At 49.2% G+C, this 23,011-nt stretch overlaps 1 protein-coding gene across 3 annotated transcripts; it reads left to right on the forward strand.

The window, feature by feature from the left end:
- Nucleotides 1–1,006: 1,006 nt before the first annotated feature.
- Nucleotides 1,007–16,717, forward strand: PREB (prolactin regulatory element binding). 3 transcript variants are annotated; one of them, XM_075200991.1, is made up of 10 exons: nt 1,007–1,113; nt 3,450–3,614; nt 3,686–3,887; nt 6,708–6,928; nt 8,633–8,713; nt 8,799–8,923; nt 9,350–9,523; nt 9,638–9,710; nt 12,677–12,836; nt 15,796–16,717. In XM_075200991.1, the coding sequence occupies exons 2-10, from the start codon at nt 3,480–3,482 to the stop codon at nt 15,888–15,890; spliced, it is 1,266 nt and encodes a 421-aa protein (XP_075057092.1). In that variant the 5' UTR covers nt 1,007–1,113; nt 3,450–3,479; the 3' UTR covers nt 15,891–16,717. The 3 variants fall into 3 exon arrangements, with proteins under 3 accessions (XP_075057092.1, XP_075057093.1, XP_075057094.1); XM_075200992.1 differs by having other exon boundaries at nt 1,008–1,113; nt 3,454–3,614; XM_075200993.1 differs by lacking the exon at nt 1,007–1,113 and adding an exon at nt 1,133–1,151.
- The last annotated feature ends 6,294 nt before the right edge of the window (nt 16,718–23,011 follow it).

Here is a 23,011-nt window from a genome sequence, read left to right on the forward strand (position 1 = left end):
AACACTCTAATCTGTTGCCAGGCTGTCCCGTGTTGCACCCAGGGTCTCTGTGTCAGCGCTCTGCCCACTACCCAGCAGTCCTGATCCATAGTAAGCAGTCAGGAGGTACCAACCCACTGCAAAGAGGTGCTGCAGCAGCTATACCTGCTACCCAGGAGTAAGCGGTTCCAGAGCCTGGTGGTGGCAGCGCTATCCTTGTACATGTAGAGCGCAGGTGGCGCACGCAGTCAGATGTCTGAGCGCACAAGGAGTGGTCAGTAATGGCAGGTTAGTAATAGTAGGAGGAAACCCCAAATAAACCGCAGAGCGCCAACAGACCAGGTGGCAGAATACGTTTATTTTGGGACCATTATGAAAACTGGTGCAATGGAAGGAGGTGGTGTTTCTGTCACAACCAATCAGATTATTTTATACTTCTGTGTAGGGACTCTCCAGGGGCGCACGCATGGGGGGGGTTATGGTTCTCCAGAAACCCCTCCCCTCCGCGAAGATCGGGGGCCCCTACATTGCGGCACTGTACTGTACAGCAGCCGCGGCGCTGTCAAAGAAGGGTCCTCGGCGGTACAGCGCCGCCCCTGTTGTACAGTACAGTGCCGTCGATATGGAGCAGCTCTCTCTCTCTCTCTCTCTCTTTTTTTTTTGTCCTGGGGGCCCCCCTTAAAAATCCTGCGTGCGCCCCTGCTCTCTCCTGCGTGCACTACAAGTTCCAGCATTCCACCGTCTTACAGATGGATGGAGTTGTATTGTGTAAGTGGTCAGTACTGAGAACAGGGATATGGTCAAAGACTAATGATAACTAAGACTAAGGTGCAGACATTTTCCCAGAGACCAATCTTTAATAAGATGGCGCCGGTAGTGCAGACAAGTTCTCTGACTACAAGCTGACGTGTCACTAGAATAATCAGGGCGGGGCTCACACTGCGCATGTGTAGAAAGTGCCGCCGGTATAAACAGAACGCAGCACAGACTCGAATGCGCATGCGCGTTGGCTGAGATGCCCCCTACTTGGCATGCGCAGTATTGGCGCGAGTCTGTACGCATGCGCGGTCCTTGTGTCCGGAACCACATCCTGATGATGGTGTAAATGAGATAAACCGGAATGTGACAGCGGAGGTGACGGCGGCTGTCTAATCTGTGTGACTGTCTAATCTGTGTGACTGTCTAATCTGTGTGACTGTCTAATCTGTGTCTGTCACCGGGACTGTCTCATCTGGGGCTGTCTCACCTGTGTGTCTCTCGTGGGCTGTCTCACCTGTGTGTCTCGCCTGTGTGTCTCTCGTGGGCTGTCTCACCTGTGTGTCTCGCCTGTGTGTCTCTCGTGGGCTGTCTCGCCTGTGTGTCTCACCTGTGTGTCTCACCTGTGTGTCTCGTGGGCTGTCTCGCCTGTGTGTCTCACCTGTGTGTCTCACCTGTGTGTCTCGTGGGCTGTCTCGCCTGTGTGTCTCACCTGTGTGTCTCTCGTGGGCTGTCTCACCTGTGTGTCTCGCCTGTGTGTCTCTCGTGGGCTGTCTCGCCTGTGTGTCTCACCTGTGTGTCTCACCTGTGTGTCTCGTGGGCTGTCTCGCCTGTGTGTCTCACCTGTGTGTCTCACCTGTGTGTCTCGTGGGCTGTCTCGCCTGTGTGTCTCACCTGTGTGTCTCGCCTGTGTGTCTCGCCTGTGTGTCTCGCCTGTGTGTCTCGCCTGTGTGTCTCTCGTGGGCTGTCTCGCCTGTGTGTCTCACCTGTGTGTCTCGTGGGCTGTCTCACCTGTGTGTCTCACCTGTGTGTCTCGTGGGCTGTCTCACCTGTGTGTCTCACCTGTGTGTCTCGTGGGCTGTCTCACCTGTGTGTCTCACCTGTGTGTCTCGTGGGCTGTCTCACCTGTGTGTCTCACCTGTGTGTCTCGTGGGCTGTCTCGCCTGTGTGTCTCACCTGTGTGTCTCGTGGGCTGTCTCACCTGTGTGTCTCACCTGTGTGTCTCACCTGTGTGTCTCGTGGGCTGTCTCACCTGTGTGTCTCACCTGTGTGTCTCGTGGGCTGTCTCGCCTGTGTGTCTCACCTGTGTGTCTCGTGGGCTGTCTCACCTGTGTGTCTCACCTGTGTGTCTCGTGGGCTGTCTCACCTGTGTGTCTCACCTGTGTGTCTCACCTGTGTGTCTCTCGTGGGCTGTCTCACCTGTGTGTCTCACCTGTGTGTCTCGTGGGCTGTCTCGCCTGTGTGTCTCGTGGGCTGTCTCGCCTGTGTGTCTCTCGTGGGCTGTCTCACCTGTGTGTCTCACCTGTGTGTCTCGTGGGCTGTCTCGCCTGTGTGTCTCACCTGTGTGTCTCGTGGGCTGTCTCACCTGTGTGTCTCTCGTGGGCTGTCTCACCTGTGTGTCTCACCTGTGTGTCTCGTGGGCTGTCTCACCTGTGTGTCTCTCGTGGGCTGTCTCACCTGTGTGTCTCACCTGTGTGTCTCGTGGGCTGTCTCGCCTGTGTGTCTCACCTGTGTGTCTCTCGTGGGCTGTCTCGCCTGTGTGTCTCGTGGGCTGTCTCGCCTGTGTGTCTCGCCTGTGTGTCTCACCTGTGTGTCTCACCTGTGTGTCTCGTGGGCTGTCTCGCCTGTGTGTCTCGCCTGTGTGTCTCGCCTGTGTGTCTCACCTGTGTGTCTCGTGGGCTGTCTCGCCTGTGTGTCTCACCTGTGTGTCTCTCGTGGGCAGTCTCACCTGTGTGTCTCGTGGGCTGTCTCGCCTGTGTGTCTCGCCTGTGTGTCTCTCGTGGGCTGTCTCGCCTGTGTGTCTCTCGTGGGCTGTCTCGCCTGTGTCTCTCTTGTGGGCTGTGTCGCCTGTGTGTCTCTCGTGGGCTGTCTCGCCTGTGTGTCTCGCCTGTGTGTCTCGCCTGTGTGTCTCGCCTGTGTGTCTCTCGTGGGCTGTCTCGCCTGTGTGTCTCTCGTGGGCTGTCTCGCCTGTGTGTCTCTCGTGGGCTGTCTCGCCTGTGTGTCTCGCCTGTGTGTCTCGCCTGTGTGTCTCGCCTGTGTGTCTCGCCTGTGTGTCTCGCCTGTGTGTCTCTCGTGGGCTGTCTCGCCTGTGTGTCTCTCGTGGGCTGTCTCGCCTGTGTGTCTCTCGTGGGCTGTCTCGCCTGTGTGTCTCGCCTGTGTGTCTCGCCTGGGCTGTCTCGCCTGGGCTGTCTCGCCTGTGTGTCTCGCCTGTGTGTCTCGCCTGTGTGTCTCGCCTGTGTGTCTCGCCTGTGTGTCTCTCGTGGGCTGTCTCGCCTGTGTGTCTCACCTGTGTGTCTCGTCTGTGTGTCTCGTGGGCTGTCTCACCTGTGTGTCTCGTGGGCTGTCTCACCTGTGTGTCTCTCGTGGGCTGTCTCACCTGTGTGTCTCTCGTGGGCTGTCTCACCTGTGTGTCTCTCGTGGGCTGTCTCACCTGTGTCTCTCGTGGGCTGTCTCTGGTTAGGCTGTGTGATAACTTATCACCATTTACTGTCCAGACAGATCTCTCCTCTCTGTGACCCCTGAACATGGGCAGACGACGTCACCCTGATTTATACTGTGCTCCTTTCCCTCTGTACACTGTCCGCTTTCACCGTGAGGATGGGACGGTTATCATCGGTGGCGGCGGTGGGGCGTCCAAGACTGGCATCAAGAACGCCCTGGTAAGTGTTCTCATTATTGTCTGTGTCCGCGTGACAGGCGGGGGAATGACTGTTGGCATTTCTGTACCCAGCACTTCCTGCGACTGGAGCGTATCTCCGGCCAGCTCAGCGCATCTCTGTTGTACTCACATGACACGGACACCAGGGCTACCATGAACTTGGCCATAGCAGGTGACCTATTGGCTGCAGGTCAGGACGCAACATGCAACATTTTGCGCTACCAGCACCACCCAAAGGAAGAGAGGATTGACGGGGACATCAGCGCTAAAACTGGTAAAATACCTCCTTTTATATTCATATTGATTAACTGTAACTAATCCAACACATTTCATTTGTCATGTACTGTCTGTAACCACACCTACAGCTTTCATGTCTCTCGTGTACTGTCTGTAACCACACCTACAGCTTTCATGTCTCTCGTGTACTGTCTGTAACCACACCTAAGCCTCTCATGTCACTCGTGTACTGTCTGTAACCACACCTACAGCTTTCATGTCACTCGTGTCCTGTCTGTAACCACACCTACAGCTTTCATGTCACTCGTGTACTGTCTGTAACCACACCTAAGCCTCTCATGTCACTCGTGTACTGTCTGTAACCACACCTACACCTTTCATGTCACTCGTGTACTGTCTGTAACCACACCTACAGCTTTCATGTCACTCGTGTACTGTCTGTAACCACACCTACGCCTCTCATGTCACTCGTGTACTGTCTGTATGCACACCTACGCCTCTCATGTCACTCGTGTACTGTCTGTATGCACACCTACGCCTCTCATGTCACTCGTGTACTGTCTGTAACCACACCTACGCCTCTCATGTCACTCGTGTACTGTCTGTAACCACACCTACACCTCTCATGTCACTCGTGTCCTGTCTGTAACCACACCTACGCCTCTCATGTCACTCGTGTACTGTCTGTAACCACACCTACAGCTTTCATGTCACTCGTGTACTGTCTGTAACCACACCTACGCCTCTCATGTCACTCGTGTACTGTCTGTAACCACACCTACACCTCTCATGTCACTCGTGTACTGTCTGTAACCACACCTACACCTCTCATGTCACTCGTGTACTGTCTGTAACCACACCTACACCTCTCATGTCACTCGTGTACTGTCTGTAACCACACCTACACCTCTCATGTCACTCGTGTACTGTCTGTAACCACACCTACACCTCTCATGTCACTCGTGTCCTGTCTGTAACCACACCTACGCCTCTCATGTCACTCGTGTCCTGTCTGTAACCACACCTACGCCTCTCATGTCACTCGTGTCCTGTCTGTAACCACACCTACAGCTTTCATGTCACTCGTGTACTGTCTGTAACCACACCTACAGCTTTCATGTCACTCGTGTACTGTCTGTAACCACACCTACGCCTCTCATGTCACTCGTGTACTGTCTGTAACCACACCTACGCCTCTCATGTCACTCGTGTACTGTCTGTAACCACACCTACAGCTTTCATGTCACTCGTGTCCTGTCTGTAACCACACCTACAGCTTTCATGTCACTCGTGTCCTGTCTGTAACCACACCTACGCCTCTCATGTCACTCGTGTACTGTCTGTAACCACACCTACAGCTTTCATGTCACTTGTGTACTGTCTGTAACCACACCTAAGCCTCTCATGTCACTCGTGTCCTGTCTGTAACCACACCTAAGCCTCTCATGTCACTCGTGTCCTGTCTGTAACCACACCTACAGCTTTCATGTCACTCGTGTACTGTCTGTAACCACACCTACGCCTCTCATGTCACTCGTGTCCTGTCTGTAACCACACCTACAGCTTTCATGTCACTCGTGTCCTGTCTGTAACCACACCTATGCCTCTCATGTCACTCGTGTCCTGTCTGTAACCACACCTACAGCTTTCATGTCACTCGTGTACTGTCTGTAACCACACCTACAGCTCTCATGTCACTCGTGTACTGTCTGTAACCACACCTACAGCTCTCATGTCACTCGTGTACTGTCTGTAACCACACCTACAGCTCTCATGTCACTCGTGTACTGTCTGTAACCACACCTACACCTCTCATGTCACTCGTGTACTGTCTGTAACCACACCTACACCTCTCATGTCACTCGTGTACTGTCTGTAACCACACCTACGCCTCTCATGTCACTCGTGTACTGTCTGTAACCACACCTACGCCTCTCATGTCACTCGTGTCCTGTCTGTAACCACACCTACGCCTCTCATGTCACTCGTGTACTGTCTGTAACCACACCTATGCCTCTCATGTCACTCGTGTCCTGTCTGTAACCACACCTACAGCTTTCATGTCACTCGTGTACTGTCTGTAACCACACCTACAGCTTTCATGTCACTCGTGTACTGTCTGTAACCACACCTACGCCTATCATGTCACTCGTGTACTGTCTGTAACCACACCTACGCCTCTCATGTCACTCGTGTACTGTCTGTAACCACACCTACACCTCTCATGTCACTCGTGTACTGTCTGTAACCACACCTACACCTCTCATGTCACTCGTGTACTGTCTGTAACCACACCTATGCCTCTCATGTCACTCGTGTACTGTCTGTAACCACACCTATGCCTCTCATGTCACTCGTGTACTGTCTGTAACCACACCTATGCCTCTCATGTCACTCGTGTCCTGTCTGTAACCACACCTACAGCTTTCATGTCACTCGTGTACTGTCTGTAACCACACCTACACCTCTCATGTCACTCGTGTACTGTCTGTAACCACACCTATGCCTCTCATGTCACTCGTGTACTGTCTGTAACCACACCTACGCCTCTCATGTCACTCGTGTACTGTCTGTAACCACACCTACGCCTCATGTCACTCGTGTACTGTCTGTAACCACACCTACAGCTTTCATGTCACTCGTGTACTGTCTGTAACCACACCTACGCGCCTCATGTCACTCGTGTACTGTCTGCAGTCACTCGCACGTGTTTATTGTCACGCATGTGTGCTGACTGTAACAAGTTGTGTCGTGTCACACACTTTGTGACTGTAACCGTGCAACTATGTGTTTCAGCTTTCGGGCCCTGTCGTGATTTGGCTAGGCAGTAATAAGCTGATATGTTTTCCATCCTCAGAAAACAATGATCGGGGGTCGCGGAAGAGGAAGCCGTCTAGGAGCACTACTGAGACCACCACGGGAGGCATTAAGGATGAAACGCCAGAGATCAGCCTGCAGACTGTGGAGGTGGTACAGACCGATTATAGTGCTGATACTCTGCAGAAGGCAGTGTGTTTTAGCCAAGACTCTTCCAAGCTGCTCACAGGGGGAGCTGATGGCCATATCCGCGTGTGGGAGGTATGACCCTTCTTGTTGCTGCCACCACCATGGGTATATACTGCCAGGTGCCCTCAGAATGAGTGATTGCCCAGATTAACTACTACATTATCAAAGAGTGTTTGTCAACATGCTATTGAGTATGATATTATAATGGTTCACTACCCTCGTAAAATGACTACATACATACATACATACATACATACATACATACATACATGCATACATACCACATTACTGGTGGGATGTGTGTGTATGTATATATATATATAATTATAATTTCTCTGATGTATGATGCTCACAGCGTATTTAGGTGTTTAACCCTACAGGGTATGGCATGCTGATTAAGTATCTGAACACCACAAAAGTGCGATGGCGTTATCTTGACAGTGATGTTCTCTTGTGAAGGCTGCTAGCCAAAGAATGCAGGTGCTCTTCCTGTGTGTGGATGGAGAGTGAACCCTACTCATGTCAAACGATGTTAAGGGCCCAAAAATTGCTGTAGTCCCTTTTTTGACCCAGTCCATTGTGTATTGTATTTAGGACTAAATCACAATGTTAGATCACTGTAATGAAAGATCTGTCATTCTGTCTGACTATAGAAATGATCTGCCTATTGGTAATGTCCTGTGAGACCCCTATACCTGCTGTATTCCTGTGTCCTACAGATAAGGACTAACACTGTCATCCCTCCCCCGGCTGTACTGTGAGACCCCTATACCTGCTGTATTCCTGTGTCCTACAGATAAGGACTAACACTCTCTTCCATCCCCCGGCCGTCCTGTGAGACCCCTATACCTGCTGTATTCCTGTGTCCTACAGATAAGGACTAACATTCTCATCCATCCCCTGGCCGTCCTGTGAGACCTCTATACCTGCTGTATTCCTGTGTCCTACAGATAAGGACTAACACTCTCATACATCCCCCGGCTGTCCTGTGAGACCCCTATACCTGCTGTATTCCTGTGTCCTACAGATAAGGACTAACACTCTCATCCATCCCCCGGCTGTCCTGTGAGACCCCTATACCTGCTGTATTCCTGTGTCCTACAGATAAGGACTAACACTCTCATCCATCCCCCGGCTGTCCTGTGAGACCCCCTATACCTGCTGTATTGCTGGTTCCTACAGATAAGGACTAACACTCTCTTCCATCCCCCGGCCGTCCTGTGAGACCCCTATACCTGCTGTATGCCTGTGTCCTACAGATAAGGACTAACATTCTCATCCATCCCCTGGCTGTCCTGTGAGACCTCTATACCTGCTGTATTCCTGTGTCCTACAGATAAGGACTAACACTCTCATACATCCCCCGGCTGTCCTGTGAGACCCCTATACCTGCTGTATTCCTGTGTCCTACAGATAAGGACTAACACTCTCATCCATCCCCCGGCTGTCCTGTGAGCCCCCTATAACTGCTGTATGCCTGTGTCCTACAGATAAGGACTAACACTGTCATCCATCCCCCGGCTGTCCTGTGAGCCCCCTATAACTGCTGTATTCCTGTGTCCTACAGATAAGGACTAACACTGTCATCCATCCCCCGGCTGTCCTGTGAGACCCCTATACCTGCTGTATTCCTGTGTCCTACAGATAAGGACTAACACTCTCATCCATCCCCCGGCTGTCCTGTGAGACCCCTATACCTGCTGTATTGCTGGTTCCTACAGATAAGGACTAAGTTCCTTTTTGTGTTACCTATTTTTATATCTTTGGATGTTCTAGGTCCCTGGGATGAAAAAACTGTTTGATTTTAAAGCTCATGAAGGAGAAATAGAAGACATTGCAGTCAGCCCAGCAAATAAGGTAAATGGCGTTGTCCATGATTTGGGGTATATTGTGGTGCATTAAGTGGAGTCTATAACTGTTAAAGATTGCACGTGTTCCGCAGGTGGTGTCAGTGGGACAAGATTTCCGCTGCTGTGTATGGGAGACGGATCAGCTGCTATCTGAGCTTCACTGGAATGAGAATCTGCCGAATATCCCGGATAGAATGTACAGATATCGAGCCTGCAGGTGAGGGGTACACTGTCACGTTCCCATGGCTCAGTGGTTAGCACTTCTGCCTCACAGCACTGGGGTCATGAGTTTGATTCCCAACCATGGCCTTATCTGTGAGGAGTTTGTATGTTCTCCCCGTGTTTGCGTGGGTTTCCTCCCACACTCCAAAAGAAAAACATACTAGTAGGTTAATTGGCTGCCATTAAATTGCCCTTCGTCTCTCTGTCTCTGTGTGTGTATGTTAGGGAATTTAGATTGAAAGCTCCAGGGACTAATGTGAGCGAGTTCTCTGTACAGCGCTGCAGAATTATTGACGTTATATAAATAGATGATGATGGGAGGGAGAGGACGGGGTGTTCTTTTGTACACCCTCGGGTGTGAGGGATTTGCCCAGCGTATACTGTCAGACGCACTCTGGTATCACTGAGATTTCTCTTACAGGTTTGGGAAAGGGACAGATCAGAGAAACAGCCTCCGACTCTACACCGTACAGATCCCTCATAAGAGGGAACGTCGTCCTCCCCCCTGTTACCTAACCAAGTGGGATGGACTGAGCTGTCTGCCTTTACTCACTGAGCCATGTGGTAATGAAGTCATCTCGTGTCTCGCAGTGAGGTGAGATCACTGATGTCATCTGTGTATTTCTCTGACCTGTCCCCCTTACTCGTGTTCTCTCTCCTCTCTCCCTCTCACTTTCTATACCTAATTCCTGCTTTATGATTTGTGCAGTGATTGTGGAACGTTCCTGGGTTTGGGCTCAGTCACTGGGTCTGTGGCCATTTACATCTCGTTTTCCCTTCAGGTTGGTGCTGTCAGTATATGTGTCTGTATGTATATATGTGTCTGTGTGTGTGTGTGTGTGTGTGTGTGTGTGTGTATGTATATATATATATATGTCTGTGTATGTATATATATATATGTGTGTGTGTGTGTATATATGTGTGTGTCTGTGTATGTATATGTGTGTGTATTTATTGTGACAAAGTTGGTTATTTACCACATCTCCTGCATAGTGATGGGTATAATCCCAAGGAGTCTGCAGACAGGGTTACCATTCACACTGCACACAGGCACAGCGGTGCACCATATTGGTGTGAGTGCTGTGAGTAACAGGATGATGAATAGCAGCCAGACAATAGTACCGGAAGCGGACGGGGCCTGCTGATCCTGTATTGCCATTTGCAGGCTGTTGGGCACCTCTTGGGCTCGAATCTACAGTGATTGTATTGGACAGATAAGATATCTTACACTGCTTTCATTCTGAAGCTGGATTATTGGTTTGTCAAATACTATTATTATTACTAGTCTTTATTTATAGGGCGCCACAAGGTTTCTGCAGCACCTTACAGACTACAGACATTGGACCATACAGGGTAAAAACATCCCAAACAATAAACGAAACATACCAGTACTTCAACGCTCCAAGCACAGCTTCCACATTGATGATGGAGCAGAAGAATAGCTAGAGAGATAGGAGGGATGAGGGCCCTGCTCGTGAGAGCTGACATACTAAAGGAGGGGAAACAGACAGGAGGTACAATGGGGAGTCAGAGGGGATCAATCGCAAGAAAGGCGGGACGGGAAAAAAGAGGTGAGGAACTCGGGCATGGAGAACAGGTTAAATGGATGGCTGGTAGGCTATGAAGAAGAAGTGAGTTTTTTTTAAGTGTCCGTGTAAAGGTGCACAAATTAGGGGACAGTCGGATGGACGTTCCAGTGGAGGGGCGTAGCCCGGGAGTAATCTTGGACTCTTGAGTGAGATGAGGTGATCAGAGTGGAGGAGGGTGGCGGTCATTGGCCAATCGCAGAGAGTGGGATGGGGTGTGAGTAGAGCGGAGGTAGGAGATGAAAGGGGCAGTAAGGTGGGAGAGGGCCTTGTAGGTGAGGGTGAGAAGCTTGAAGCGGATTCTGTAGGGAAGAGGAAGCCAGTGTAGGGCAAGGCAGAATGGGAGGCAGAAGAAAAACGGCGGGAGAGGAAGATGAGTCTTGCAGCCGCATTAAGTATAGACCTGAGGTGGGAGAGGGGAAGAACAGTGAGTAGTCAAGATGGGAAATGATGAGTGCGTGGATAATGGTCTTAGTGGGAAGGGCCGGATGCCGGCGATATTGCGGAGTTGGAGGCGACAGGATTGGGGGAGAGATTGAATGTGGAGAGCAAAGGAGAGGGAGGAGTGAAGGTGACACCCAGGCAACGGAGTCGGGGAACAGATGAGCTGATGGTATTGTTAGCAGTGATAGAGCGATCAAGATGAGAAGAAGAATTAGAAGGAAGGAAGACGATTAGCTCAGTTTTGGTGATTGTTAGGTTTGAGAAAACGTGAAGACATCCAAGAGGCGATGGCAGAAAGGTGTCAGATACACGAGAGAGGAGCGAGGGGGAACAGATCAGGAGAAGAGGTAGAGTTAAATGTCATCAGTGTAAAGGTGATACTGGAGACCAAGAGAGGTGATGAGATCACCCAGTTAGGTAGTGTAGAGTGAAAAGAGTATAGATCCAAGAACTGAGCCCTGAGGAGCTGCTACAGAGAGGACAGAGGGGGGGGGGGGGGGGGGTGGGCAGGCTTATGAACCAGAAATGGATACAGAGAAGGAGCGGTTGGTGATATAAGAGGTGAACCAAGCGAGGACAGAGCCAGCGAGGCCAAGAAAAAAGAAAGAAATACTACACCATGAGCCCTCTTTTTCCGTGTTTTTTATTTTTTATTTTTTTTATTTTTATGTTCTCCACAGCAGGTGTGGATTATTGGAAGAAAGGAGCTGCAGATTTGGACAGTGCAATAGGACTTTTTATTAATCTTCCGTGGTCATTTTTAGATTTAGATTTTTTTTTTTTTTTTTTTTTTTTTTTTTTTTGCATCCATTCATTTTTCATGTAATGTGAGCGTAGCTAGGAGATTTAAGATATATTCTGGCGATGCACAACCGAACAACTTCTTGCTTTGTTCTTTTCTCTTATTATCAGAATGGCAAAGTAATTTCTAACACAAAGTTCCACACACTTTCTTGTGACCCTAACGCCATGTTAACTAAGTCCAACTCCCTAGACACCAGCCAACTTGTTCAACATGGGTCACACGTACATAATGAACAACTCGCGCTTAAATGTTTTACACTCCTCCCCCAGCCCTAGCTTGACAGACAAGTGTCACTCCTACCTGCTCTTTATAAAGGAGTTCTCATCGGGTGCTCTGCTTGATCAGTGTCACTGCAGACACACCCTGTCAGCTGTTCAAATTACCTCAAAACATGTCGGTTAAATCCCATTATACTATTATTTTGTCACACATATGTCCTCCACCTGTGTATCTTTAACTTGGCTGCACTACTGTACACATGTCTAACTCTGTCTGCAGTCTGTCAGCTAAATACCTAACTTCTCTCCTAGAGGCTGTGGCACACCACTCCCTGCCAGTATTTACGGCTGTCACTACCAGTATAGATCATTTCAGGGTGTTGCGTAGACTGTCGGGGTGCGTACATAGAGATGGTGTCGGTGCCTGTGTTGCTGATGTTGCGGTGCTGTGAGATACTGCACAGTGCCACTTCAGTTCTCGGTATCTACGCACATTGTGACTTCCTTGTGTTCCCTGAGACTGTGCTGCAGGAAGCTATTAGGAACCATCATTAGTGTGAATAATAAAGCAGCGACATGTAATAATAATATTGTTATTGAAGCAATCTGTAGTGAAACTATAGAAGGTTACATTGGGTGCTGTTGTAGATGATGCAGCTCTGGTTAATTCCTTTTCCTCCTCTCGTGTCCTACAGAAGCTGTACTATGTGGAAGAAGCACACGGCATTGTGGTAACGGACCTCACTTTCTTTCCTGACACAAAGCAAGGACTGACTCTGCAGGGCGACAACGAGATGGCCATGCTGAGTGTAGCTGTGGACAGCCGCTGTAAACTGCATGTGGTGCCCAATAGACGTAGGTGTCCTCTGCTTATAGTGCGTGCGATGGTCTCTCACCAGTGTTCTTAGTCTGCTATATAGAGGGCGTCAGTCTCGCTCCCTCCCCCGCTCTGCACTATAGTGAGATGGTGTCAGTCTCGCTCCCTCCCCCGCTCTGCACTATAGTGAGAGAGCGTCAGTCTCACTCCTTCCCCCGCTCTGCGCTATAGTGAGAGAGCGTCAGTCTCGCTCCCTCCCCCGCTCTGCGCTATAGTGAGAGAGCGTCAGTCTCGCTCCCTCCCCCGCTCTGCACTATAGTGAGAGAGCGTCAGTCTCGCTCCCTCCCCCTCTCTGCGCTATAGTGAGAGGGCGTCAGTCTCGCTCCCTCCCCCGCTCTGCACTATAGTGAGAGAGCGTCAGTCTCGCTCCCTCCCCCTCTCTGCACTATAGTGAGAGAGCGTCAGTCTCGCTCCCTCCCCCTCTCTGCACTATAGTGAGAGAGCGTCAGTCTCGCTCCCTCCCCCGCTCTGCACTATAGTGAGAGAGCGTCAGTCTCGCTCCCTCCCCCTCTCTGCGCTATAGTGAGAGGGCGTCAGTCTCGCTCCCTCCCCCGCTCTGCGCTATAGTGAGAGAGCGTCGGTCTCGCTCCCTCCCCCGCTCTGCGCTATAGTGAGAGGGTGTCGGTCTCGCTCCCTCCCCCGCTCTGCGCTATAGTGAGAGGGCGTCGGTCTCGCTCCCTCCCCCGCTCTGCACTATAGTGAGAGGGCGTCGGTCTCGCTCCCTCCCCCGCTCTGCACTATAGTGAGAGGGCGTCGGTCTCGCTCCCTCCCCCGCTCTGCACTATAGTGAGAGGGCGTCGGTCTCGCTCCCTCCCCCGCTCTGCACTATAGTGAGAGGGCGTCGGTCTCGCTCCCTCCCCCGCTCTGCACTATAGTGAGAGGGCGTCGGTCTCGCTCCCTCCCCCGCTCTGCACTATAGTGAGAGGGCGTCGGTCTCGCTCCCTCCCCCGCTCTGCACTATAGTGAGAGGGCGTCGGTCTCGCTCCCTCCCCCGCTCTGCACTATAGTGAGAGGGTGTCGGTCTCGCTCCCTCCCCCGCTCTGCACTATAGTGAGAGGGTGTCGGTCTCGCTCCCTCCCCCGCTCTGCACTATAGTGAGAGGGCGTCGGTCTCGCTCCCTCCCCCGCTCTGCACTATAGTGAGAGGGCGTCGGTCTCGCTCCCTCCCCCGCTCTGCACTATAGTGAGAGGGCGTCGGTCTCGCTCCCTCCCCCGCTCTGCACTATAGTGAGAGGGTGTCGGTCTCGCTCCCTCCCCCGCTCTGCACTATAGTGAGAGGGCGTCGGTCTCGCTCCCTCCCCCGCTCTGCACTATAGTGAGAGGGCGTCGGTCTCGCTCCCTCCCCCGCTCTGCACTATAGTGAGAGGGTGTCGGTCTCGCTCCCTCCCCCGCTCTGCACTATAGTGAGAGGGTGTCGGTCTCGCTCCCTCCCCCGCTCTGCACTATAGGGAGATGGTATATTTTCTTTTCATAGCCTCAAAAGATCCCCATCGCTGTACAAGACACTTCAAGTAGTATACGCTAAACAAGCAGCAACAATCCTTAACTCATTACATAGTACATGAGCAACAAAACAGAAATGCTGATTAAACAATTCCCTCACAGATAACTTGGTAATGGAGATCAAGTTTTTTACGTGACTGTGAGTGAGAGTGATGGTAATGTCCACCGTGATGTAGGACTGGGCTAGGGAAGTTACAGAGGGTGACGGAGTAGTAATTATAATAATAGAAGGACAACACCAGGAAAGAGGATGTAAGTTCTCATGAGCAGAATTCTAACTGGAAGGGGAGACCTATAGAGTGGCACTGAGTGAGGGAGAGGAGGTAATAGTCAAGGCAAAGGAGCGCTGATAGGCTTGAATTAAGAAGTGCGTTTTAAGAGCATGCTTGAAGCCTTGGAGAGTAGAGGCTAAACTGGTAGGGTGTGGGAGATCAATTCCCAGCTGGGGAGCAGCCAGGACAAAGACTTTGAGGCGGGAGTGGCATGAGGTAATCAGTGTGATAACGGTCATTGGCAGACTGGAGGCTGCGGCAAGGAGTGAGGGTAGAGATGAGTTGTGGGGGTTGGGTAAGGAGTTTACATTTAATTCTGTAGGCCACGTAGAGCCAATGTGGCAGAAAGGGACAATAGAGAGAGAGAGTGGCAAGGTGAGAGTCGGGAAGGCTTGAGTCATGGACTCCATTTTGGATTTCCTTGGAGGTGAAGTGGGTAGCAAAATTGAGAGGGGAGAGGCAAAGATACAATGAGGGTTGGAGGACGGGGAGGAAATGAGATCCTTGAAGTAGGACTGTGTAGAGCATGATAGGGCAGAACTATGAGAGAATGAGCTTGAAGTGAAGGAAGTAAGCGGCACCGTTCCACGCTACAGTAGCAGTTTTGAAGATAGCGGATAAGTTTGGAGAGCCGAAGTTGAGGCGGGGACCAATGACGTTTAATGAAGACAGCCGGGATTACAGAGTAAAGTGCAGTGGTAAAGGTGTTATTATAGAAGGAGACAGCCTGATCGGAGCAAGAAAGGGTTGTGATGGGAGGAGAGGAGTGAGAACTGGTAGGATGTAGTGGGAGAGCGTCAGTCTTCCTCCTCTGCACTATAGGGAGCGTATCAGTCTCCCACCCTCACCTTGCGCTATAGTTGGAGGATGACAGTCTCTCTCCCTCCCCCACTCTGCGCTATAGTGAGATAAGTCTCACGCGCTTAGCGATATAGTGGGAGAGCGTCGGACCGCCTCCCCACTTTCTACAGTGAGATGGTGTTGGGCTATACCCCCTTCCATGCCCCCCACTTTCCCCATAGTGATGCTATAGAACTGTGTCTCTGCCATGTATTCGGGACATGAAGCATGTGTGGGGCACTGAGCTGTAGGACAGGACAACAAGAGACACGCTGAGGATTTCTTCTGCCTAGTAATTTTTTTTTCCATGTTCTCTCTTTAAGGAACGTTCCCAGTGTGGCTGGCCCTTGTGATGTGTGCCACTCTGGTGATCATTGTGGTTACTCTACTTCAGTACACATTTCCAGGCTTCTTCTAGAGACAGAAACACAAGGCTTGTCTGAACACCTCAATCCACCTTTGTGGCTCCTATATGTCACAAGGATGGTCTTCAGCGGATGTCTGAGAGAGCTGTAATCCAGAAGCAACTGTGTCATTTGGTCTGCTCTTTCTATTCCCACCTGTGCTGGTACATTAATTTATCCATATGTAATTAGATTGAGACGTTAGAAGGACCTCCTGGCTCACATCTAGCCTGAGAACTGCCTGTGGACTATCAGCTGAAACCTTGTCAATGAAACTCGGGTGAAAATTTTCAGTGGAGCTTTCCCACCTCTGTTCCTCTTCTGCCGCCTTCCAAGATGTAGAATCATGGCTCTAATTAGAATTTGTCTGTGTCTAGAGCAAGGAGATAATGTTTTATCTCACACAGTAACATTTTGCACACATACTAATATGGAAGGGCTTTGCATATGGACTTTTCTATAACTTGACAGGACTTATTATTTAACAGACTGATGACCTCTGGTCCTGCCAACAGTGGTTTCCAGATAAACAATGAACATACCAGTGGTGATGCCACCATCGGAACAGTACACCCACGTGCATGGCATCGAGAGCAGAAATTAATTTATCTGCTGGATAGACCGTGATGTTCCCTCTCATCCATCTCTACGTTCCTTTCTGAGGGAGACTTCTGCATATTAACCATTCCGACGCTGTAGATCATCACCATCTTCTCACGTCCAGTATTCCCTCTTGAATCGCTGGGGATAATTCAGTGCTGACCTACCTGCTGGTGGGTTTGAGGCCTCACTACTAATTCATAACTATGTCTACTCTAATAAAGTCAGTTTTTATACTTGGCATACTCAAGTCTTTGTTCTCTATATCCAGACTGTCCTTTATTTATTGACTCCTAGCACCATGTTCGTCATACACCATTAGACCATCATAGGTCATCTGAGGGTCGGTAGACAGACACTAATCCAACCTCTCACTAATAAAATTTCTTCTGGTTTTGCAATAGATTTAAAATAATGACTATTATGCCAAATAATAATGAAGACACTTCTATGGAAGAACAATAAACTGATATATTTACTAATAATAACTAATATACATGTTGAGGATTCTGGAAATTATCAGATCCGAAGACCTTCCAGCCTTTTAGATGGAAGAAGGAAATGCCACTCTTGGGTTGGGCATTTAGGGCAGATGTGTACAGAGCTTGTGCGACTGGATCACTTAACTTATGATATAAATTTATTTAAAGGAAATGGCAAAGGGGGCTTATTTATATAATTGCCAAAGTAGTTATTTTTGATATTGTGTGTATTTTGGTATATACCTGATGCAATAAGCATATTGCATCCTGATACTAAAAATAGCTCAGACCTCAGGGGGCTGATTTACCCTGTGAGGCTGTGTCCAAACCTATATAAAAAAAGCACTGTTTGTATTGAAAATTGTTCTTCTTGTTTCATCTGACTTGCTCCCCGGTACCTTCAACCAGGGTGAGCAAATAAACATCACTTGCTTCAAAGACCTGCTTGGAAACTTCTCTATTCCCGCGATCTACAGATTAGACCCAACTCTAATCCGTTGCCAGCTGTTTCTGAGGTTTGGACCCACCGCTCTGCCCGCTACCCAGCAACTCTGGCCAGGGTGATAGGCCAGGGGCGATCCATCCACATCATCCCTGATCCATAGGAAGAGGTCAGGGGTACCAGCCCAGGTACACCAGTAACGGGGTACACTTGCAGCGTCATTTACCCAGAAGAAACCCGGTACTGGATGCCAGTAAAGGAGTCCAGTGGTGGCAGCATTTGTAAGTCCCTCCTACTGTGGTTAGAGGGCGCATTTGTGATAATGAAAGGGAACGGTAGCAATGTAAGCCCAGCCGGTTCCCAGCAACAACAGACAGGGTGGCATATGCGGCCATCCTGTCACAGTTTGTAATGTCATTGCATCCACTTTTGTAGGCAGAACCATATTATGTTTGTGCCTTTTGCATCAAATATCCTGTGTATTCTGTTCTCCTTGACGTGTATTTTGGACTAGAGCAGATGCTCTGCTGGACTCGGTAATATCTACTAGAGCAGATATAATATACATGGTGGGAGGCATTATAGTGAATAGTGAGCAATACATGGTAACATCTGACTTGAGATTCAATAAAATGTTTTGTAAGGGGGCAACAAAAATTTAATTTTAGAAGGACAAAATTAAATCCACTCAGAGGCATTGTAACCTGAAGACAATCGACTCTTAAGTAAGTTTGAGTTAACCTACATGTATATCACCATGAATGTGCCGATGAGCCGACCTTCCAAACCACATGGTACTATGGGTGGGCTGACTGATAGCCATGTGTTATCAGGGGTGGATATGGCTGACCTAGCCGTTTTACTAAGGACGGGATAGCTTGCACAAGCTGTGTTACTATGGGCTGACGGCCCGAGCCACAGGTTACCGTGAACAGTCTGAACGATCTGCCTTGTTGCTTTATAGTGGAGTCCTTGCTGATGTCAGTGCCCATAGGATAAGGAAAGGAGGATAATGGCTTAGCTACTCCCAATCAGAGGTATAAATAGGAGTGAGTAAATGTTACAGGATTATCCAGCGTCCTCTACATGGCCTATTGCAGAGACAGGAGAATAAGCCAACGTGGTGTGCCGCCAGCTTGTCTTCTGCTCTGCTTTGCTTAAAGGGTATTGTGACAGGATAGACCTCCTATGCCACCCTGTCCGTGCTGCTGGAGACCTGTCTGGGCTTGCCTTGCTACTGTCCCCTTTATCCCAAATTGTGCCTCTCCTGTTGCAGTATGAGGAGCTTGCTGCTGCCACCACTAGGCTCCTTGGCCACCATCTCGAACCGGTTTCTTCTGGGTAACTTTCGCTCCTAGTGTACCTTGTTGCTGGGCACCTGGACTGATCCCCCTGACGTCTTCCTTTAGATCAGGGTTGCTGTGGATCATTCCCCCTGGCCTACCCACGAGACAGAGCTGTGGGTAGTAGGTAGAGCGTTGTTACTGGAATGCTGGGTCCCAACCTCAGAACAGCCAGATAACAGATTAGATTGGTCTAATCGGTGGTCACAGGAATTGCTGCAGGAAAGTGGGCGTCAAATCAGGATCTGAGGCAATAATGTTTTATTCGCTCAAGTAGTCCTAACAAGGACAGTTACACGCCAATCTGTGGTACTAGCGATCTTTCCAGAAGTACAGATGGAATAACGATACATTACATGGCCAAAAAGTGCTTTTTATATATATATATATATATATATATATATATATATATATATATATATATATATATATATATATATAGTTTTGGACACAGTCTGGCAAGGGGTGAACCAGCCCCCTTTTCCGCCCAGACACCAAAAAGTCTGAGATTAGCATCAGGATGTGATATTTCTCTAATCTTACATTTAACACAATTTAACTTAAAAAGTCAATCTGAGTTCATAGGGAAGTCTTGACAGCAAGTGTAATTACCCCTCCTGTGCTTTCAGGCTAAGCAGACGTGTTGGTCACTGAAGTGTAAAGGTCTAATTAACATGAGATTACCTGCCTTCAGACAGTTGTATTTCTGTGTAGGAAATGTGTTTCTACAACACAATATAAAAACATCCGTACATGTGCAATGATATACAGTGGTACCTTGCACCCCTAATTATAATAAATATTTACACGATCCAGCCACAGGTATCTTCAGGCAAAGTCTGTTTCCTCTCAGTCCTCCATGGGAGCCATAAATCTGGGTAGATTCCCTTTCCAGCTTATTAAAAAAGACAGGTTAAAAACACAGCTTGTACAGTGTGGCTGGATCACCTAGAAATAACTTACTGTATTCATTTATGTTAATTAGTGGCGCAATGAGCCAATATATATCATTGGAAATGTGCTGATTTTTATATTGGAAATGTATTTATTTCTGAGGCCGTATGCCATGTTGGAGGAAACTTGTTTCTGCAGCTGTCTGAAGAAAGGAAGTCTTATGCAAGTAAAGGCCTTTCATCTGTGCGTGACCAACACATATTTTTAGCCTGAATACACAGAAGGGGGTCGTTGCTTTTCTATCCTGTGTATTGGGTCCTGTTAAATAGATAGGGGACTATTTGAATAATGTAACGCAAGTAATGTGGGAAATATACAGATTGATGTAAATTTTGTAAAGTTTAAATTGTGTTTAGAGAATGTATTACATCTTGATTCTAAACATCGGATATAATATCTCAGACTGGGTTACCCCCTGCCAACATGTCTCAGAAACAGTATATAAAGAGCTGTATTTTAACTGTAACTAGTGGGTAAAGGTCCTTATAAGGACCGCTTGAGCAATCAATATCACTGCTTGAAGAATCTGCCTGATGCCTATTACCTGTTGTGTCCTGTAACCAACAAACAAGAGCTTACACTCTAATCCGTTCCCCGGCTGTCCTGTGTTTATCTCAGCCTCTATGTGTCAGCACTCTGCCCACTACTGAGCAGTCTAGAGTGCGGTCAGGAGGCACCAGCCAGCCCACAGCAAGGAGACTCTGCAGCAGCTCTATCAGCTACCCAGAAGGAAGTGGTTCCAGGTGCCGGTGAAGGAACTATCTAGAAGTACAGATGGAATAAAACTACCTTTACATGGGCAACAGGGCTCTTTTTATACAGTTTTACACACATAATGTTGCAGGAGGTATTCCATCCTTTAACCAATCCAAGCCGATTGATGTAGCCTGCACATGAATCAGAGCGGCGCAGCCTCCTCTCCTCCCTGGTGCCAGAATGTCTAGGGCGCAAGTTTTATCATTATAGCTCTGAGCTCCAGTGCGGTTGTTTAGCATGTTGGGGGTCCCCAGCAGGCCCTTTGTTTCTGAGCCACTGCTACAAGTGCCTCTGGCAGCCACGGAGCTGCAGGTGCCAGCAGGGATACACTCAGGGCCCCCTCGTCATTCAGTTTCCCCGCTGGACCACCAGGGATTGGTTAACACCCCTATATTGAACCGGTCCCTGGGCTTCCTGCAGCAGGACCCCCAGGGAATCTCAGATCCCCACTGGATCACCATGGAATGGTAGGACCATATTTTATTAAATATACATGTTTAGTTTACACACTTACCAATTTACACTCCCAATGCCTAGCATCGGGAGGTAACACTTTGGGCGCCATGCGCCGGTTAACTAAGGGGGCAGCAGTGCCATACATTTATACATTAAACATTTCAAGTACCCATTTGTACAGGACATCAGGGTATTATTACGCTGACAGTCAGTACACAAACTCACAGAACTAGTTGGCGGAGGTCTTCACCTTTAGCAGCCGCCTTTCCCATAGAGCTTTATACGCTCACCGGTACTCGGATGCCCCCAGGACTTATCTCCAGATGTAGTGTGAGTTTGTGAGGATAAACCGTAGCGGCACACCAGGAGGCAGCGAAGATGGCAGCGGATGGTCAGACGAAATCCAAGGTCAGGGGTCACTTGCGAGCAGGGATAGTCGAGAAACACGCCAAGGGTCAGGGTCACGAGCAATATAGCGGGGTCCGAGGCACAGGCAAGATGAGTCAGGGTCACAGGCAATAAGGCAAATCCAAGGTACAGCCAGGGGTCATACACACAAAAAAGAAAGTCCAAAGGTTTTACACCAAAAGCACAACAGCAGGTAGCAAACAGAAATTTGGAAGCTATAACCGGCAGGGAGGCTAAGCCCTAAAATACAGAAATAAACCAATGAGAGCCTAGCTCTCTAATTGCGCTCAGACTGGCCATTGATTATATTAATTAGCCCGCAGGCTTGCTGGACTGCTGTGCACGCGCCCGGCTGCCCCATAGTGCTGGGGCACGGCGCTGAACACAATAGCGTCCGACCGTTGCTACGCCCCAGAAGTGACGTCCCAGTCGTCATAGCGACGGCTGGGGCCCCCATTGAGAGAGTCGCGGCCGCTGGGCACCGCCGTGGCTCGTAACAGGTATAAGCTATTGAATGCGGTGGTGCCTGGTATTACTCTCCCATGCCGCAGTGCACATTTTAAAATACTCATTTAATTTTATTAAATACGTTTAAACGTAATACTTTATGGACGCGCCGCATAGCACTGGCGCTTAGGTCCAGAACTTGGGACCCGGCCACAAGTACTCTAGCAGATGCTGTGGAAAAGAAGTATAGCAAGAGACATAAAAGTTGTGGAGCCTGTCATTATAAGCCTTTAGTAAATGAAGTGGGCAGCACGGTGGCTTAGTGTTTAGCACTTCTGCCTTACAGCACTGGGGTCATGAGTTCAATTCCTGACCATGGCCTTATCTGTGTGGAGTTTGTATGTTCTCCCAGTGTTTGTGTGGGTTTTCTCCGGGTGCTCCGGTTTCCTCCCACACCAAAAACATACTGGTAGTTAAATTGGATGCCAACAAAATTGACCCTAGTCTGTGTATGTTAGGGAATTTAGATTGTAAGCTCCAATGGGGCAGGGACTGATGTGAGTGAGTTCTCTGTACAGCGCTGCGGAAGCAGTGGCGCTATGTATATAAATGGTGATGATGAAAGAGTCATTAGCACAAAGGGCAAAACTCAGCCTCCTGAACGGTATAAGGAGCTTATAGCGTGGATGAGAGAAGATTTTGTGACTTAAGAGCTGTGTCCTATCCAAGTATTAAAGAGAGCAAGGGCCCTGACAACCATATAATTGGAGGACACACGTTTGCAATCGGAATGCGATTTCCCAGTTGTTATCCAGAGTGATTAAAGAGGCACCTACGATCTTTAATCTGGACAATGTGGAAATTCAGCTGGATCAGGAACAGGCATCCACAGCGACTCATAAATCCCCCCCCCCTTTTTTTTTTTAAGACCATAATAAAAATGTAGAGTTTTCCCTGTACATCAGGTGCCGAAGGAGCTGATATATAGGGAATAGACACAGGTGGACAAGTGTCACTCTAAATACACAGTATGTACCCATTCAGTGATGAGGAGGCTCAGAAGTGGAGCATGGTCCCGAAACTGGACGCATCTGGGTCTAGTATTCGCGGGTCCCTCAGAAATCCCATGGATAGGAAAATGGAGAGTTGTTTTAGACACTTCATATATCATCTCAAACTACTTTGAAATCTGTTGTAGCCATCTATGGCCTCCGTGGCTGGGTGCTGAAATTATGGGGAGAGACACT

This window comes from Mixophyes fleayi, chromosome 3 (assembly GCF_038048845.1).
Source record: "Mixophyes fleayi isolate aMixFle1 chromosome 3, aMixFle1.hap1, whole genome shotgun sequence".
NCBI lineage: Eukaryota > Metazoa > Chordata > Amphibia > Anura > Limnodynastidae > Mixophyes > Mixophyes fleayi.

Excerpts from the sequence above, each read along its gene's own strand:
- PREB (XM_075200991.1), top strand. The coding sequence starts at position 3,480 with ATGGGCAGACGACGTCACCCTGATTTATACTGTGCTCCTTTCCCTCTG. Across the intron at positions 3,615-3,685 it reads CTGGCATCAAGAACGCCCTG|CACTTCCTGCGACTGGAGCG; the intron begins GTAAGTGTTCTC and ends TTCTGTACCCAG. Across the intron at positions 3,888-6,707 it reads GGACATCAGCGCTAAAACTG|AAAACAATGATCGGGGGTCG; the intron begins GTAAAATACCTC and ends TTCCATCCTCAG.